Here is a 17059-nt window from a genome sequence, read left to right on the forward strand (position 1 = left end):
CCATCTCATATCGTAGTCCTGGAATTCCAACCCCTCTCCTCGATTGACAAACCTAAACTGCCGGCATTGATTTGGATTAACTAACAACTACTTTTTTTTTATTGACGTATTGAAAGTGATTGATTACTAAGTGTATTCTTTTTCTTAGAAATTCCTCTAGAGTTCGAAAGCGAGCAATATGGGGAGTCGATACATGAGTCAGCCTTTAGACCGCACACGATTCTTGGGAACACCGCCGCCCTCGGCTGCGGCGCAAACACACGACACCTATGTGGATATGGGTGAGTATTCGCAGGAGCCGATGCGCCCGCTCCCAGAACCTCCTTTGCCCCCACACTCCGCTGGAAGCATCCGAGACAGCGAAGATCTCCCGCCATACTCACGCTCCGAGCCTATTCCTCCAACCCACCGGATCTCGAGAAATCTGCCCATGCCCCCTCCCCACGGAGAGAGTCGCGTCTCGTCCTCGGCCCCCTCACACGTGCTATCTCCCCTCCCACCTGCTCATCACATCTCGATGAGTGCACCTTCACAAGCTCCACATCCTCTTCCCTGGACGACCGAGGAAATGGCCCTTGAGGCCAATAATGATCCAGTTCCCCCTCCTCATTTCAGCATGCCTGGCTCCTTCCCCTCTACTGTTGAGTTAGATCAACAATTGCTCGAGCGTTTGGAGGCAGGTCCTGTACCAAGCAGCTATGTCCCACCCCCTCTTCACTATGATGAGATGATTGCTATCGACCCATACGAAGTCCAGGAAAAGGAGCATTCCCCTTCACCTCCACCGCATGGCGCGATCAACCCAGCTCTTTCGCCGAACCACCTGGAACCAGGATCGGACGAAACTGTTCTTCAGATAGCCGAGCACTGGTCTGCGATCCAGCGAAGACGTTCCAAACGTCGCGTGCAGCTGGTGCGTGGCAATTTGGTGCTCGATTGCCCGGTGCCCACAAAGTTACTGCAGGCAGTTTCTCGAAGGGATCACGAAGAATTTACTCATGTGCGTTATACTGCTGCGACGTGTGACCCGAACGACTTTGCACGGAGTAACTACACTCTCCGTCAACGACTGTACAACAGGGAGACCGAGCTATTTATTGTCGTGACGATGTATAATGTATGTTTACGCATGTTCTTTTTGTATTTGCTGTGTCCGTCGCTAACGCTTTATGTAGGAAGATGAGATTCTTTTCTGCCGCACTATGCATGGGGTGATGAAGAATATCGCACATCTTTGCTCACGTAAACGCTCGAAGACATGGGGTCCTGAGGGATGGAGGAAAGTTGTAGTGTGTATTGTTGCGGATGGGCGTAAAAAATGCGATCCCCGTGTGCTCTCCGTGCTTGCCTCCATGGGGGTGTACCAAGAGGGGATTGCGAAGAACATTGTGAACGGCAAAGAGGTTGCCGCTCACATCTACGAGGTAATTATGAGAGCGAAGATTTTTAATTGAACAATATAGGGAATTTCTGTGCTCCCTCACATATTCTTCATTTTAACCCATGATCTTGTGAAAAGTATACCACGCAGCTCTCGATTGATCCAGATCTTAAGTTCAAGGGCACGGACAAGGGAATTGTGCCCGTGCAAACCCTCTTCTGCCTTAAGGAGAAAAATCAGAAGAAGATAAATTCTCATCGCTGGTTTTTTAACGCATTCGGGCCCATTCTCCAGCCTAAGGTATGTGTGCTCTTGGATGTCGGCACAAGACCGGGCAACACCTCCATCTATCACCTGTGGAAGGCGTTTGATCTCAATCCCAAGATTGGTGGAGCATGTGGAGAGATATGCACCATGAAAGGCACGGCGGGCGTCAATCTGCTCAATCCGCTCGTGGCAGCCCAGAATTTTGAATACAAAATGTCCAATATCCTCGATAAACCGCTCGAATCCGCATTTGGATATATTTCTGTGCTCCCAGGTGCATTTTCAGCGTACCGCTATATTGCATTGCAGAATGACTCATCGGGTAGGGGACCTCTAGCTCAATACTTTAAAGGCGAAAAACACGATTCCGGCGCGGGGATCTTCACAGCTAATATGTATCTTGCCGAGGATCGGATTCTTTGCTTCGAGCTGGTTGCAAAGAAGCACTCTTCCTGGCTACTGCAATATGTCAAGTCTGCCTTCGGCGAGACGGACGTACCCGACGCGGTACCTGAGTTTATATCGCAGCGCCGGCGCTGGCTCAACGGATCATTTTTTGCCGCAGTGTACGCGCTCTATTATTGGGGTGGTATTTGGTCGACACAGCATAGCTTCTTTCGCAAGATGCTCTTGCAAGTCGAGTTCGTGTACAATTTTGTCAGCCTTATTTTTAGCTGGTTTGGACTCGGCAACTTCTACATCACGTTCTATTATCTCGGCCTTTCGATTGCTAGCCCGGCCACCGATCCTTTCGGTAATGGCTGGGGTCCGCGCGTGTTCGAAGGACTTCGGTATCTCTACCTGTTTTTGGTAGTTGTGCAATTTGTGTGCGCGCTTGGGAATAGGCCTCAGGGGTAAACTATAAAATCTGCTCACTGTGACTTAATGGGAATCTGGCTTATCGGTGTTATTCTCTTTCAGATCGAAGGCCCTATTCACTTTCTCCATGATCATATTCGGCGTGATCATGATGTTCATGCTTGGTACTGCATTCTGGCTTGCGGTGGTTGCGCTTCGCCAATCTGCACAAGAGGGCGCGCTAGTGAGTCTGAGCGTAGCATTGCAGAATAAGGAATTCCGTGACGTGATAGTTTCGATGGCTTCAACATATGGAGTTTACTTCTTGGCGAGCATTCTCTATTTGTCTCCATGGCATATGGTCACCTCGTTTATTCAGTACATGATTCTCCTTCCCTCCTACATTAATATTCTCAACATCTATGCCTTCTGTAACACACATGATGTTAGGTGATTGACAGACTTGATTACGTCACTCGCGAAAATACAGTTCACTCATAACTTGTACCTTGTTTATAGCTGGGGAACCAAGGGTGATAACAAGGTGAGCGTTGATTTGGGAGTGGCCGTTGCCGCGAAGCAGGATGAAGTGGAAATAGAGCTCCCGACTGAACAGAAGGACATCAATGCAATGTATGACGAAGCTTTGGCCGATCTGAAGCAGAAGCGAGTTGATCAACACCAGGTAAAGTTGCTTATCAATAACCACTAGATTAGTCTGAAGTCAAATTGCTGATGTTCTTGTGGAATAGAGCCGAGATGCAAAGACTAAGATGGAGGATTACTACAAGAGTTTTCGCACGCATCTCGTTCTCGCGTGGATCGCATGCAACGCAATTTTAGTCGCCGTAATAACCAGTCAAGGCTTCGACCCCTTGTTCACAGGTGGTCAAACTCTTGGCAATAAATACATGTCATTTTTGCTCTGGTGTGTTGCAGGACTTGCGGCTTTCCGTTTCTTGGGCTCGATAGCATACTTAATACAGTTTGGGCTATTTATGAAATAGATATAAATTTTCATCTTTTATATAGGATTTTTTTTATATTTTGCATCAAAATTTTTTATTTTTCTTTTTTTTTTCTGGTTAAATCTATTTTATTTCCAACAGTAAAGGAGTGAATTGATCAAAACCTTGGAGGTAACACTACTCTGAACAACAAAGCTTATATAGTATAGAGGATAATATTACATCAGTGGGAATAGTAAATTCCCACACACGATTTTATTTAATTCCATCCCATCAACACCCCTGCTAGGATTACTCCCACGCTCCACATACTAACGCCTGCTACACTCATGGCGTCAGACTTTTTTGCAGTTGCAGTGACTGTTGGCATCGGGGATTGGGCGACAGATGAGGGTGAACTAGAGGCTAGGGCAGCTTGTAAGGGAGGTGATGCTGGTGGTTCGGGGGCAGCTGCAGGTTGTGGTGCCCCCGCCCCGCTAGCACTCTTGATGGAAAAGGGGGTTGAATAGGAAATATCGGGCGCAGATCCCATCACTATAGCATATTGATTTCCATCCGGAAGGTTACTAGGAACGTCCCACATGTACTGGCCAGAGGAGCCTTCTGCAGTCGCAGTAATAACGCCGACTTGCTGGAGTGCATGAGGGTCACCGAACATTAGCTACGTTTTATGTTTATCAAATTAAAAGGGGCGTTGGATCCTGTTAAAGAGTAACAAAGTACCTTAATCGTGGTTGGGCCTTGTGATCCATTTTGCCTTTAAAACGTGAAGATTGCATTAACTTATCACAAGAAGAAACGCTTCAAGCCAACGCGGTATTACCATGAAATCAATGCTTTCTCTCCTGCCTTGAAGATGGTTCCAGTAATAGGCGAGGTAATGTACGGAGCAGCACTCGCTCCAGCCGCAAACAATAGGAGTGCCAACGTTTTCATACAAGGCATAGTGAAGGAAAAAAAGTATGATCAATGAGGGATTTGGAACCGCCAGTATAATTATATATGTTTTAGTGTCAGCCAAAAATTGCCAGCCAAAAAATGTAGTTGACTCAAAAATTCCGCTGGTTATATAGGGAATTCTATAATAAGGAAGTGAGGTACGTGTCTTGAAAATCCTTACAGGGCCTTAAAATATTTTTCAAATTTTTCAGCGGCCTTGCGTTAGAATTTGCCACCGAGTGGCGTAGCACAGCTTCTGGTTGATTTGGACTCCGAATTGGATTTTCCCATCCGGGGCATGAGATATTCGATACGAAAATCTTTTCTCACCCCTTACGATATTCGATTTTAGGTGTACTCTATATAACCCCTCCTGAAAACCATGCAGTGCTTTTCCTTTAAAACCTTGATTAAAAGGAAGAGAAAGATGGCATCCAACAGCGATCCTCCACCACCTTACCCGAACGACTGCGTAATACCAAAGAAATTTTTCGGAAATTTTGACGAGATGGCTAATTTGACTACCGATTGTCTTATCTAATAATCAACAGGCATTCCCGGCATCGTTTAATAATGAAAAGGCTAGCGATATCGAAAATTTGGTGAATAAAGAGCTGAAACGCGTGTCTGCGGAATTGCGCGAGATTAGTCTTAAAGTAATCATTGCAAAATTGCGGGTAGAAAATGATAGCTACATTTCCAACTCTTTATATAGATACACGATAACCCAGAGATCTCTTGGAAAGAATATCAAGCTCATGACCTTTTGACGTCTTATCTTGAGCAGCAAGGATTTACTGTAGAAAGGCAGGCTTACGTTCCGACCGGATTTAAGGCTACCTTCGCGAAAAGCCAAGGACCTACCGTTGCATTCTGTAGCGAATACGATGCTTTGCCAGGAATTGGTCACGGATGTGGTCACAATTTAATTGCGATTGCTGGTGTTGCTTGTGCACTTGGTTTGAAGAAGCTCTTAGAAGAGGGAGCTGTTAGAGGAAAAGTCATCTTATTCGGGACTCCTGCCGAAGGTTCTTCATATCTTGTAGAGAAAGCATAGATTTTATTTTGACTAACAGGTGTTTTTTTCAGAGGACACGGGAGGAAAACTGAACTTTCTTAAAGCGGGTGCTTTTCGGGATGTTGATTTCGCTATGATGATCCACCCAGGGTTCTTATCTCTCAGTTTTGTCATTTTTCCACTCTTGGGCTCAACTTTTGTTGTAAATAGGCCTATGGACAGTATATATTGCCCCACTATGGCCATTCAGATGCTGAAAGTCGAGTATTTTGGACGATCAGCTCATGCAGCTGGGGCTCCGTGGGAGGGTGTAAATGCACTGGATGCAGCGGTGCAGGCTTACAATTCGATAAGCATGTTGCGACAGCAGACGCTGCCACGTAATCGCATCCATGGGATTATCATAAAAGGCGGAGATGCCCCCAACAGTAATTAATAGTAATTAAATGTCCCGTATGCATATTCGATGTTGATGTTTTCATTATATAGTCATTCCTGAATACGCCTCGATGGAATTTGGTATACGTACTTACAAACGAGAAGAATTACACACTTTGTATGATCAGGTTGAGGCATGTTTTAAAGCGGCGGCAATTTCAACTGGCTGTCGTGTCGAAATCCATAAATATGGGCAGTATTTAAGTAGCTAAGACTTTATTTTCATAGGTGTTTGTGTGTTTGTTACTTGAAAACTAAGCCAACCAATTCCTTTTATCTGTTTAGATGTGGTGCAGAATTCCGTTCTAGCGGACCGGTTCGTTGAGCATATGCACCAGAATGGTGTTGACTATCCAACAAGGCAAGAAGAGGAGAATCACACTCCGATGGGAAGTACCGATTTTGGCGATGTCTCCTACAATGTGCCTGGACTTCATCCAATGTAAATTTCTTTAGATCATACATGTTGAAAACGATATTTTACGACAAGGGTGTAATGTTAATATTTTAGGGTCGGCGTTGGTACAGATGCTCCACTTCATACTATTGATTTTGCAAAAGCGGCTGCCACAATGACGGCCCACCATTCTGCCCTTCGCTCAGCTAAGTGCTTAGTGTTGGCTGCAGCGGAAGTGATGCTTGACCCCGAATTGCTCCGTGCGGCAAAGCGAGAGTGGGAGGATGCAGTCAAGCTTGTTTAAAAATTACACTTCTTTTCATTGGAGATGTAGTTAATTATTTAAGCTTTCAAAGTAATAAAATGCTGCGCCTCTTTTATTCTTAAACATGAAACTTGGGTGTATGGCGGCTTTGAGTTTCGACACATGGGTTGATCGAAGTTAAATGCTTACATCTCTCTATTTTCATTAACTTCCTAACTATTCTTATCATCCTTCCGTTCTCTTTTTGACATTCCTTAATTGACATTACATTTAGAAATTTATTATAATCTCCTTTTTCGACTCTGCTTCGAGTAAGTTTTACACGTTGTTCATGCCCGTTATTTTTTTTCTTTTTTATATCGAAATAACTGCATCAGTTGCTTACCGATATTCTTCTTATTATGGTAGATTTCGGTCTCCTTAATATACACATATAATGATGACGCAACAATCTGCATCTGATCCGACAAGTGGGCTGGAATCCACCACATCAAATACCTCTTTATCTTCCTTTGGACCAGGAAATCATACCCGCACAGACACATCGGGTTCTGCTGAAAGCAGTACTGCTTCACATGCCCAATCGAGTGCTGCATCATCTTCACCTTCGAATAAAATAGAAGTAGAAGATGTATCTAAAGTGGCCAACTCCGATTCAAAGCAGATACCAGCTTCTGGGACTGGCTCAAGTGCAGGCACAGGTTCAAGATCGGGCATGAATACGGTCAGTGCTGCCGGCCAGAATACGGGTGTAGATAAGAACACAAGTCTAAATAAGTCGCCTATGGGCTTCCGCCCTATGTCTGAAATGGCTGGTCTCTCAGTTCCAAATTCCTCTGTAAACAGACCCGCTTCTGATATTTTGTACCCACATGCCCCGAAAGGCAGTAGTGGATATGGCTCAAACTCTCCAGAAGGTAAACCGTGCTTTCTTTACTACTATGCGAAGTGTACTGGCTTACTAATAGTTTCCACTTGTAGTATTGGCAATCAACAAATGGTATGAAAACTTTCAACAATATGAAAAGACGATTGAGGATATGGCCAAAGCAAGTCTTGATCAAACGTTCAAAGACGAGCTAAATGCGATAGATCAGTGGTTTGGTGCTCTTTCAGACGCAGAGCGCACTGCAGCTCTCTACACACTGATGCAATATTGCAATCCGGTTCAAATCCGCTTTTTCATCACCGTTCTGCAAGATATGGCACGAAGGGATCCTGTGATGGGCGCTTTACTCTCCCCTGCAAATCCATCAGGAGACTCGATGCAGGCACAGTTGGCAAGTGCAATGGCAAAGATGGATGAGCAAAAGACGCCATCTTATCGCCATCCTCAGCAACATCAACAGCAGAGACATTCCATGCAGCCTTCTTATCGGACGTCGCGGATTTATGATCGTCCCACTTCTGCTCTTGAGGATCGCGATAGGTACTCGTACACTCCACAAGGTGCAAATATCACGCCATCCGCACATCATGTTGGTGATGCAAGACACACCCATAAGCAATCCGTGCGTATGACTGAACCACCCTTGATGCCCGCTCGACCAAAATCTGCTTGCGACTTTGATGCAGGAATGGGATTGAATTTTCCTCCGGCTCTTGAAACGGTTGCTGCAGCCTTCTCTTCGCGCAGATCGTTTGCTCTCGGCGGCGTGAATACGATAGACAAATATGGGAGGCCCAAGTCTGCTGATATTTCTCAGCATCCGATGAGCGCTCGCCCTAAAACGTATGATCGCGCAGGACTTGAGCAGCACTCTCGTATTCGTCCCAAATCTTCAGCAGATCTTGACGCGCCATCAAATAGCGGGGTGAATAGTGCAAATTGGCGTGAGCCACAGCAAGGGATCACTCTCGATAATAACCCTCAAAGCTGGCGCAGGCGCAAATCCTATAATCCTACATCCAACGCGGAGCTGAAAAAACAGCAAAGCACGGCAACAGGTGGGACTTTGAATATTGTGTTGTCGAATTTTGACGGAGATGGAACCTCCGACAGCCTGTTAGATACTCTGCGGCATCCCACTCTTAGCCCTAAGCTACGCTCCTCTTCGCGTTCACGTCAAGGCTCCCGCTCACCCTCTCCCAGTCGACGCCCCTCGGCCGGATCAGTCATTCCACCACTGTCTCCCCGCCGGCCGGGAAGTCGTGGTCAGTATGGAAATTTCCTAACAGCTTCCCCAGGTGGAGAAGATGAATACCTAAGCGATCACAGCGATATATCCAATCTAAGCTCCACAACCCGTCGTAACAAAAAAGTGGCGCCGGCAAACAACGGCGAGGGCGGTGGTGCAGTGGACATGACACTAGTGCAAGACGTCCCTGCGTGGCTGCGTAGTTTACGCTTGCACAAATATACCTCTAATTTCGAGGGACTGCAATGGAAAGATTTGGTACGATTGAGTGACGAAGAATTACAGGCCAAAGGTGTCGCTGCGCTTGGAGCTCGCCGCAAAATGCTGAAGATATTTGAGACGGTGCGCACACATTGTGTGGAAAATAATATTACTTTTGAATAATCCGAATATTCTATACAAACATTTAATATATTGGAGGGTGGTTATCATTTTATTTAGTGTCATCGAGCTAAGGTGATAAATCCAATTGTGACTTATTGTTATTTGTAGTATAATTTTCCTTCCACTCTTTAAAAAAATAAGGCATGGGTTTACCGCTTTTAGATTATATTTTCTATTCTCCTTTTTTTTTTATTGCTTATTTGATATTTTAATTTAACCACACATGTTAAAGAAAGATGCATATATAGTTATGATTGGAGTCCATTGTACAAAAAACATTTTTGGTAGAACTCTTGATACAAGACACGCAATCCTGCCAGCAATAGAGGGTTTAAACGCCATTGGTATAAATACCCTCCTTCTTCTCCTCTTCCTTCCATATTCTAATTATATGAGTTTTCGAAGACTTTTCACTTTTCAGGCTATCGCAATGGCTAAATATGAAGTCCATTATTTCCCTGTCCATGGGCTGGTATATCCTCAAGAACACTTAACATTAAAACCCTTTTATTAATCAGTATTAATTTTACAATTGATGTTGGCGATTTTTTTTATTTTCTTGAATTCAGGGAGAATTGCCGCGGCTAATGCTAGAATATGCCAAGGTGTGTTAGGTTATTTAATCGAATTACCATCCGTCTTTCAGGTCATGTTATTAAAAGTAGAATGTCCTATTCCTTATTTTAGGCTGACTACGAAAACGTGTTTATCGAGGACTGGAGGAAACCTGGCGCCACTCAGTGGCTGAATGAAATCAAGGACAAAACTCCACTTGGGCACATACCAGTTTTAGTAAAAAAGGAGAATGGCGAGGTAACTAATGATCTCTTCAGCCAGGCCAAACAGATCACATTTAAACTGACTAATAACTATGTAATACTTTCAGGAATTCGTGTAAATGCAAATTTCTCTTCACTATTTTTTGTGAACTTGATGCTGACAAACCATGTTATTAGCCTCGCTGAATCGGGCGCTATCAACCGCTACCTTGCCCGTGATCTCAATCTAATGGGCAACCCTTCAGATGCTAAGGAAACGGCCTACATTGACATGGTCAACGATGCGTGGCACAGTTTTTGGCCTACTTATCTCAATTTTCATCGCGTTGCTCGCAACCCTGGTACAAATAGTCATGTCGATACATTTTTTAATAATGTTCTCCCCAAGCACTTGCCCTTCCTGGAACGTTTATTGGATAACAAAGGAAGCTATCTCGGCCAACAGCGCATAACTATTGCAGATTTACATGCGTATGTGTGGATGCATCGAATCATAAATATTTGTAGGAGGAACGATATTTTTGAGAAGTTTGCTCCTAATCACCTTAAAATGTATGAGCGCTTAGCTGAGGAGCCACAAATTAAAGAATATTATAAACCTGGAGGAAAGTTTGAGAGCATTTTTTCATACTAGGAAAGTTGCTATGAACTTCATGTGATACCCCTGATTCTACATGGGATCTACCCCCTGGCCAGGTTTAACGTTATAAATAAAAAATACCTATTTTATACCAATTACATGATTGGCCTCTGCCGAATACGCATTGTATTTTTGTTCGGTAGGTCGTTTCTAATTTTAAGAATAAAATGAGTTAACCCTCACGTTCCAATACAACTTTCGCTGAAACGATAGCGATTATTGCTTTTTGCCCTCATTCAAATCTGAATCTTAGAAACGTGAAATCTAGGTCTATTCACCTAATTTAGAAATGTTGAATGAGAGACAGGTTTGCTATATAAATTGTGCTATCACTAGTTTGCACCTGTATAAATTTATAGTAATATTAGTTTGAAAAAAGGGCTCTTATCAGTACATCTGTTGAAAGATAGTGGCGGAAGTAGTGCAAATGCTCCGAAGGAAGTACCACGCGTAACCTTGTGTTTTTTTTGGTGACCAAATGACACGTTTGGCTTAGCAAAAAAGTCTTTTTTAGCAATTCATTCTCATACCGATACTCCACTGGCCTATTCACCCTTTTTCACCACAAGAAGAAAAGCTCAGTATTGTAGAACAGAGCAAAAACCCTGAACTCGGATATTATATAAAGACAGGATGGAATGTCCATTTCCATTGCAAAAAAAAAAATGAATTTCTTCCGATTACCCCTATTGAGTAAAAAAGAAGACTCTAAATCCTCCTGTTACAATCAGAGAAATATAATGGTACCATGCATGATGCTAATCATGATCGCTATAACACTTCCAAAAACTACTGCACTAGAACTGGATCTAAAAGTATACTTTCGTTTATTTTTGTTAAGCTGAATGCAAAATATCATTAGCATTTTGATTATTGCAATAAGATATCCTCTAACAAATTGCGTTTACTTTTCTAACAGTGTGTCAGGATTGAATGGCCAGTCGAAACGAATAGTGTCTATAATGCGAATAAGTGCGAATTTGTCTATCGTAACTATTTATCCCACAGTTATTATTGCTTCTATCCATAATGATAATTTATTTCAGGTGGACGCTGTTTGAATGACAAGATATACAGTACTACTTCATCTAAACGAAGGTCGAAACCACTGGTGAGTAGTAATTGATTAATTAGCCCACTATTCCAGCTTAAAATTATCATATTCATATTTGTAATATTAACCCATTTCCCCCCGAATCCTAGCGCTTTTCTGAAGATAATTTTAGTGAAATAGCTTTTCAAAATCCAAATGAGTTCTGGCGATATTTGAATCTGGAGGAATCGTCTAACTATTACAGACTTTCTCTGGTTAATGGCCTTTACAGACTTTGAAATCGGCGCTTGTAGTTTTGAACTCCTTGTTTCGTCGTTGGCTCCATATCTGAGGAGGTATAAATAGGGCATGCATTCCAATAACTAGAGATATCTTCTTGTACCTATAATACCTATATAATTAGGCTAGATCTTACCATTTAACAGTTGCATATGAATAAAGCATAATATAATATAGAGGGACGAGAAAATCCAAATATTCATAAATAGGAACGTCGGAGCCGATTATTAACGACTCCGAAGGAGATACAGCATTGAGATTATATTGTACCAAATACAGGTGACATGCTTGGATTTACCAATATAGTATAAAGTTATGTCATACTATATCGGTAATAAAAATGTTATATACTGGTCAAAACTAAATAGTTTTATGGCGAGTATATCAACAATAACTTCTGGTACGGAAATATACCCGAGGACGTATTTCCGGTTTTTAAAATTCGAGTCAATTAGGTTACCGTGAGAGTGTCGGCGGGAGCGCAGGTTGACGAACATTTTAAGCTTACGTTTATATTGCTGAAATTAGTATGGTAGAACAATTAAGCAGAGACTAAATTAACCATAGCGCGAGAATTAATTAGGGGAAATGCGCTGAGCCCATATTGAAAGGGATAAACAATGTAAGGATAGAGAAAGGTGCCTATTTGCCGCATATTGTAGAACAAAAAGAGGAATTTGAAAATTAAGTATATAAGCCAAGCATAAATCCATTTCCGACCACAAGAGAAGCTTGAAGTAAAATGAAAACATCTCAACATAGGTTGCATGAGAGCTATGCCGATTCCTACTATGCTAATAATAGCCTGTCAATCTCTCCAAATAAATGGGGAAGCATTAGAGTGTTTTGGATAATGGTTGCGTGTATCCTAACATTGCAACTCGCGATCGCACAGAATTTAGACTCGCAGGTAAATGTTTGTAATAGGACACTAGAAATACTCTGATTCGAGAATCATGATTGCTGAAATGAGTTCCGTCGTATATAAATTATGCTATTAAAGTTGCCCGTGTGTAATTCAGCTCGATGTTATGAAGTAGCAGAAAAGATCAAATCGGCCATGAATCTAGATGTGAATCCTTGTGAAAATTTTTACCAATACTCTTGTAAAGAATTTTATATTCTCTGGCTATTGGATGCCATCTGCGCAACATCTTGATTAATCTTTCTTCAGGCGGAAATTTTATAGGTCCACCTGATGAAGATTATTATATTCCTGATCTCAACATTGGTCTATTGAGCGGCACTAAGACAAAAAGTAAGGTGAGTTTGATCGGATCCTCTGGCTCATCTGAATCTTTCTTCGCACGCTTGAGATCTCATCGAGCTTTTCCAAATTATGCTCCATGTCTTAAATAGGAATATTTCAAGAACCTGCTGAATGGAAATTTAACAAATCCGAGCGAACGCTGGCCTTTGGTACAATTGGGCGAAGAGGATTATTTAATCCATGAAAAGCTAAAGAAACTCTACAACACTTGCACCACCGACTTTCGAGATAAATACTTCAAAGTAATGACCAAAGATAGTGTTAGCCAGGCATTTCAGCGGTTGGCTCCTTATCTTCACTTCGTCACTGAGAGCCTGTCATCGGAGCCGACATCATTGGGAATGTTACTTGCCAGGCTTAATACCTTGGGAAGAGGTGGGATTAGTAGTCCAAACCCTCTCTTCAGAATATCAGGTTCCACAATTTCAGGCACAGACCGGTTTTTGATCTTTAGAAGGTTTGAATTTGACTCTTGTGACCGAGTGGACCAATTTTGCATTGAGGAGATAAAAAGAGAACTTGAATTTGCAACCAATATCTCAATGCCCATTATCCAGCGAAAAACGCTGGACGAATTGGCACAGGAAGTTGCAAAGTTTTCGGTGGAGCTAGGAAAGTAAGTATTTCTTGGAATCTCCACCTATAAGGCTTTAGTTTGATTTTTTATATGCAGAGGATTTAGAGAAACAATGGAGGATTTGGGCTCAACACAAGAGATGACTATTGCCGAGCTATCTCGGAACATTCCTGTCATAGATTGGGAAACGTACTTTAGGACACTCTTTCCTCCTTCCGTTTCCGTTCCCGAAAAAGTGTTTGTGGAGTCTCCAGGCATGGTGCGCAAGCTTACAGAACTTCTTTCCACTTCTTTTGAAGGATTTAAATCCTATTTAAATTATAATCTCATCAAGTACTTCAAAATGAATGTATTATATTATGCATCCACCGGAAATTTCGATAGATGTATTGATTTTGCTATTGATGCAATGCCTCTTGCTGCCGCGAGATTTCTAGTTCTTTCAGAATTTAGCCAAGCAGACAAAGATGCAATCGAGACTAACTTGGCCCGAATTCAGCAAAGTTTTACTCTGAAGCTAGCGAAAATGAACTGGCTTAATAGCACTAAGATCCAAATCGCAGTTAATAGGGTAGGTTAGGATGTGTTCTTCTCGAAGTTTTCTCATAAACTAAGCCCTATCTGCGATGATAGCTTCACTCGTTAAAGAAATCAGTGATCATTTCCGACCATAACCCCAATCTACTCTCTGGCAAAGAAGTAGCTGCCATGTATTCCGATTTCAATCCCACCGATGACCATTATGACAATATATTTATCGCTGCTAAGCACCATTTATATCTCCGACTCTCCCTCATAGACAAACCAGTCGACCTTACTTCGTGGAAAGGTTTACCGAGATTTTTTGATGAATCCATAATTTCCGTCGATTATCATCTTTCCGAACCGAGTGTGTTGAGAATATATTCTGGTATAATAACAATCCTATTATCCTACAGATGCGTACTATTTCTCATGCATTCTAATAGATATCACAGAGCTATATGATCATGCATTACCCAGCTATGTAAATTTTGCAAGATTATACTGGGATATTGCAAAAAATATTATCGTAAGTTAATTTTATTGGATCTTAGGTGTAAGCGCCATTACACAAAAAGGGCATTTAATTAATGTTTCTATTACGAATATAGGATTCCTATGATACTCCAGATATTTCTTGGGATATTTCAAAGGGTTGCAGGGGCCAATGTTCTGAAAATAGCTATACTCAACGCTCCAAGTGTTTTGCTGATAAAGTAAGTGAATTTATGACTCTTGAAATAGATAGCTATTAAACAGGTAAATCGATCCAATAGTATGCTGAGTATCTGAAGAGTCACCATAAAGAAAAATTGAGTCAATTCAGTCATATCTGGAGTCCAGATTCTCTACCAAATAAGTGGGCAGTCTCCTTGAGCTATAATATATGGCAGCAGAATAAAGGCCAGGGTTATAATGCAAAGCTTCCGGGGCTTGAGTCTTACACGCCAGAGCAAATGTTCTTTATCAATATGGCAAACAAGCTATGCCACAAAGCTTATCCTTGGGATGAGGTATCTCTAGTCCTATTTATCTGTGACAGGAGAGTGCTAATAATACGGTATTTAAAATTAAAGGGTTTCAACAGTCAAGAAGAAAAGATTGTATTGGGGATAGTGCAGGATAATGAGGAGTTCGTCCAAGCCTTCAAATGTCCTAACTATAAGGACCAATGTGAAGTATGGTGAAGTTGGTAATTAAACTATCAATATTATTCTCATTCTAGAGAATACGAAACATTCATTCCAACCATATATTAACTTGTCTTTCTTTAATAAAAACATTGATAATATATCCATTTGCATTGTCAATATAGTGCCACACTAACTTTACTACCGGCTTTTCCCATTTAAAAACAAGGTATATTTGCAAACTAGAATCTCCTAGGAATGGTTAGATTCTGTGCAAAGGTCCTTCGTACAGTTATTATGATATTGGGTTTGTGATCTGCATTATATTAAATTTTATTTTTACATAGTTAATTTGATGATAAAATTTATATGGTAGACAGATAGATGAATATTCCATATTCTTCCTCGATACCAATGAGACCAAAATTCATCTGTTGGATAATAAATATAAAAGCGATAAATATTCCAAGTTTTCCGGAACTTGACTGGTACATTTATTTTTTTTTTCAAACATAATTTCATAACACTTAACTATATAATACCTATTTGTATCAATGGAAATATATGGATAAAAGGCAAATAGAGAGCATGGCTCTTATTTCTTCATTCTCGAAAGATTATTACTCGGACATTCAGCAATTGCACCACCTGCACCATTTGGGACATTCACCACTGCGACAATTATTAACGCAAGAAGGCGGAAGACAGGGAGGAGCACACTGGCGTTTGACAAGGCGAGCAGTTTTATCATCAGCTGGAGAAGCCGACGCCATTGCAACAATTGCAGCAAAAATGGTGAGAGTGATTATTTTAACCATCGTGAAAAAAAGAGATTTTTTGATATAAGAAAATTGATTTAATTGATTAGAATGAGTGAGGAAAATTGCAACGCAGGTCGAATCTCCTTTTATACACTTCTGAGTTAGTAGAATGGTGTTTGGCGTCGAAATGACATTGTAAAGGAGCAATGTAAACTGAAACTTTATGTTCGACTTCAAAGTGAGAAATTGTAGAAAGAATGAATTAAGCAAAGAGTTAGCTCAAGGTTATGCGGCGAGGTGGGAAATTATATACTTATAGACTAGACCTGATGTTTTGGAATTTTGTACCTAAGCAAAAAATTATAAGATTTTTCTATTACTGCATGCACATTACTAGCGCTCTCCATTTGTTTATTTAAGGCTAATAATTGAAACTATTAGCTGATATGGCTAAATCATATCATTATCATTATATGTATTAAGCTTGAAATTCGGATGTTTTGCGTGAAGTCGTCTGCAACATGATTTTATCGAATTTCTATCTTTATTTCAAATGCTATACTATTCTTGGGTAGTAGAATTCAATCATTGTAAAATAGTTGAAATACAGTTTTCAGTTAAAACTTGGAATATTTCTTTTTTCATAACTCTATCTAAATGGGCTTATACATATATAGAGCATATCTTTAAGTTACCATTCTAGTCATAAATAGAGGTTTGTACATTTTATAAAAAAATCAGTTGAAATTTCGTATAAACAGCCTGTAGTAATCAAAAAGCTTGAGAGAGGGGTAAGCTCAAAAGAGAGAGCACAGACATAATAACAATTCCCTATATATTTTGAAATATGTGGTACGTTCACCACTTAAAATATATCTCTAATATGAACATATATTCATAGTCTATATTTGTGTAAAATATAGTCAACAAAAATGGAAAAAGTTTGCACTATTTTAGAAGGTTGGGGTTATGCCAACCACTCTGAACTTTCTACATGATAATATGCATTTCGCACCGTGTACTAATTTGTCTTAGTCTGTTTTTCTGGGTTGCT

At 41.2% G+C, this 17059-nt stretch overlaps 7 protein-coding genes across 7 annotated transcripts; 6 read left to right on the plus strand and 1 right to left on the minus strand.

The window, feature by feature from the left end:
- Positions 1 to 178: 178 nt before the first annotated feature.
- Positions 179 to 3453, plus strand: VTP21DRAFT_2546 (uncharacterized protein; the record flags this gene model as incomplete). The annotated part of the gene is made up of 6 exons (XM_069392750.1): positions 179 to 1117; positions 1176 to 1424; positions 1520 to 2502; positions 2570 to 2896; positions 2966 to 3131; positions 3199 to 3453. 6 exons carry the CDS (start codon positions 179 to 181, stop codon positions 3451 to 3453), a joined length of 2919 nt encoding a protein of 972 aa, XP_069250434.1.
- Positions 3454 to 3673: 220 nt separating this feature from the next.
- Positions 3674 to 4359, minus strand: VTP21DRAFT_2547 (uncharacterized protein; the record flags this gene model as incomplete). Its single annotated transcript, XM_069392751.1, has 3 exons — positions 3674 to 4075; positions 4138 to 4171; positions 4238 to 4359. The coding sequence occupies 3 exons, from the start codon at positions 4357 to 4359 to the stop codon at positions 3674 to 3676; spliced, it is 558 nt and encodes a 185-aa protein (XP_069250435.1).
- A 376-nt stretch (positions 4360 to 4735) lies between these two features.
- VTP21DRAFT_2548 (uncharacterized protein) lies at positions 4736 to 6510 on the plus strand (the record flags this gene model as incomplete). Its single annotated transcript, XM_069392752.1, has 8 exons — positions 4736 to 4825; positions 4905 to 5009; positions 5069 to 5381; positions 5443 to 5521; positions 5582 to 5799; positions 5861 to 6013; positions 6095 to 6251; positions 6321 to 6510. 8 exons carry the CDS (start codon positions 4736 to 4738, stop codon positions 6508 to 6510), a joined length of 1305 nt encoding a protein of 434 aa, XP_069250436.1.
- Positions 6511 to 6907: 397 nt separating this feature from the next.
- Positions 6908 to 8993, plus strand: VTP21DRAFT_2549 (uncharacterized protein; the record flags this gene model as incomplete). The annotated part of the gene is made up of 2 exons (XM_069392753.1): positions 6908 to 7388; positions 7453 to 8993. The coding sequence occupies 2 exons, from the start codon at positions 6908 to 6910 to the stop codon at positions 8991 to 8993; spliced, it is 2022 nt and encodes a 673-aa protein (XP_069250437.1).
- A 391-nt stretch (positions 8994 to 9384) lies between these two features.
- On the plus strand, positions 9385 to 10406 carry VTP21DRAFT_2550 (uncharacterized protein; the record flags this gene model as incomplete). Its single annotated transcript, XM_069392755.1, has 5 exons — positions 9385 to 9465; positions 9563 to 9598; positions 9681 to 9806; positions 9880 to 9887; positions 9950 to 10406. 5 exons carry the CDS (start codon positions 9385 to 9387, stop codon positions 10404 to 10406), a joined length of 708 nt encoding a protein of 235 aa, XP_069250438.1.
- A 770-nt stretch (positions 10407 to 11176) lies between these two features.
- VTP21DRAFT_2551 (uncharacterized protein) lies at positions 11177 to 11744 on the plus strand (the record flags this gene model as incomplete). The annotated part of the gene is made up of 4 exons (XM_069392756.1): positions 11177 to 11227; positions 11332 to 11401; positions 11459 to 11523; positions 11616 to 11744. The coding sequence occupies 4 exons, from the start codon at positions 11177 to 11179 to the stop codon at positions 11742 to 11744; spliced, it is 315 nt and encodes a 104-aa protein (XP_069250439.1).
- An 854-nt stretch (positions 11745 to 12598) lies between these two features.
- On the plus strand, positions 12599 to 15301 carry VTP21DRAFT_2552 (uncharacterized protein; the record flags this gene model as incomplete). The annotated part of the gene is made up of 10 exons (XM_069392757.1): positions 12599 to 12655; positions 12749 to 12851; positions 12920 to 13008; positions 13105 to 13631; positions 13689 to 14163; positions 14226 to 14502; positions 14561 to 14643; positions 14726 to 14830; positions 14891 to 15127; positions 15191 to 15301. The coding sequence occupies 10 exons, from the start codon at positions 12599 to 12601 to the stop codon at positions 15299 to 15301; spliced, it is 2064 nt and encodes a 687-aa protein (XP_069250440.1).
- Positions 15302 to 17059: the final 1758 nt, after the last annotated feature.

This window comes from Calcarisporiella thermophila (assembly GCF_041956535.1).
Source record: "Calcarisporiella thermophila strain CBS 279.70 unplaced genomic scaffold VTP21scaffold_14, whole genome shotgun sequence".
Lineage (NCBI taxonomy): Eukaryota > Fungi > Calcarisporiellomycota > Calcarisporiellomycetes > Calcarisporiellales > Calcarisporiellaceae > Calcarisporiella > Calcarisporiella thermophila.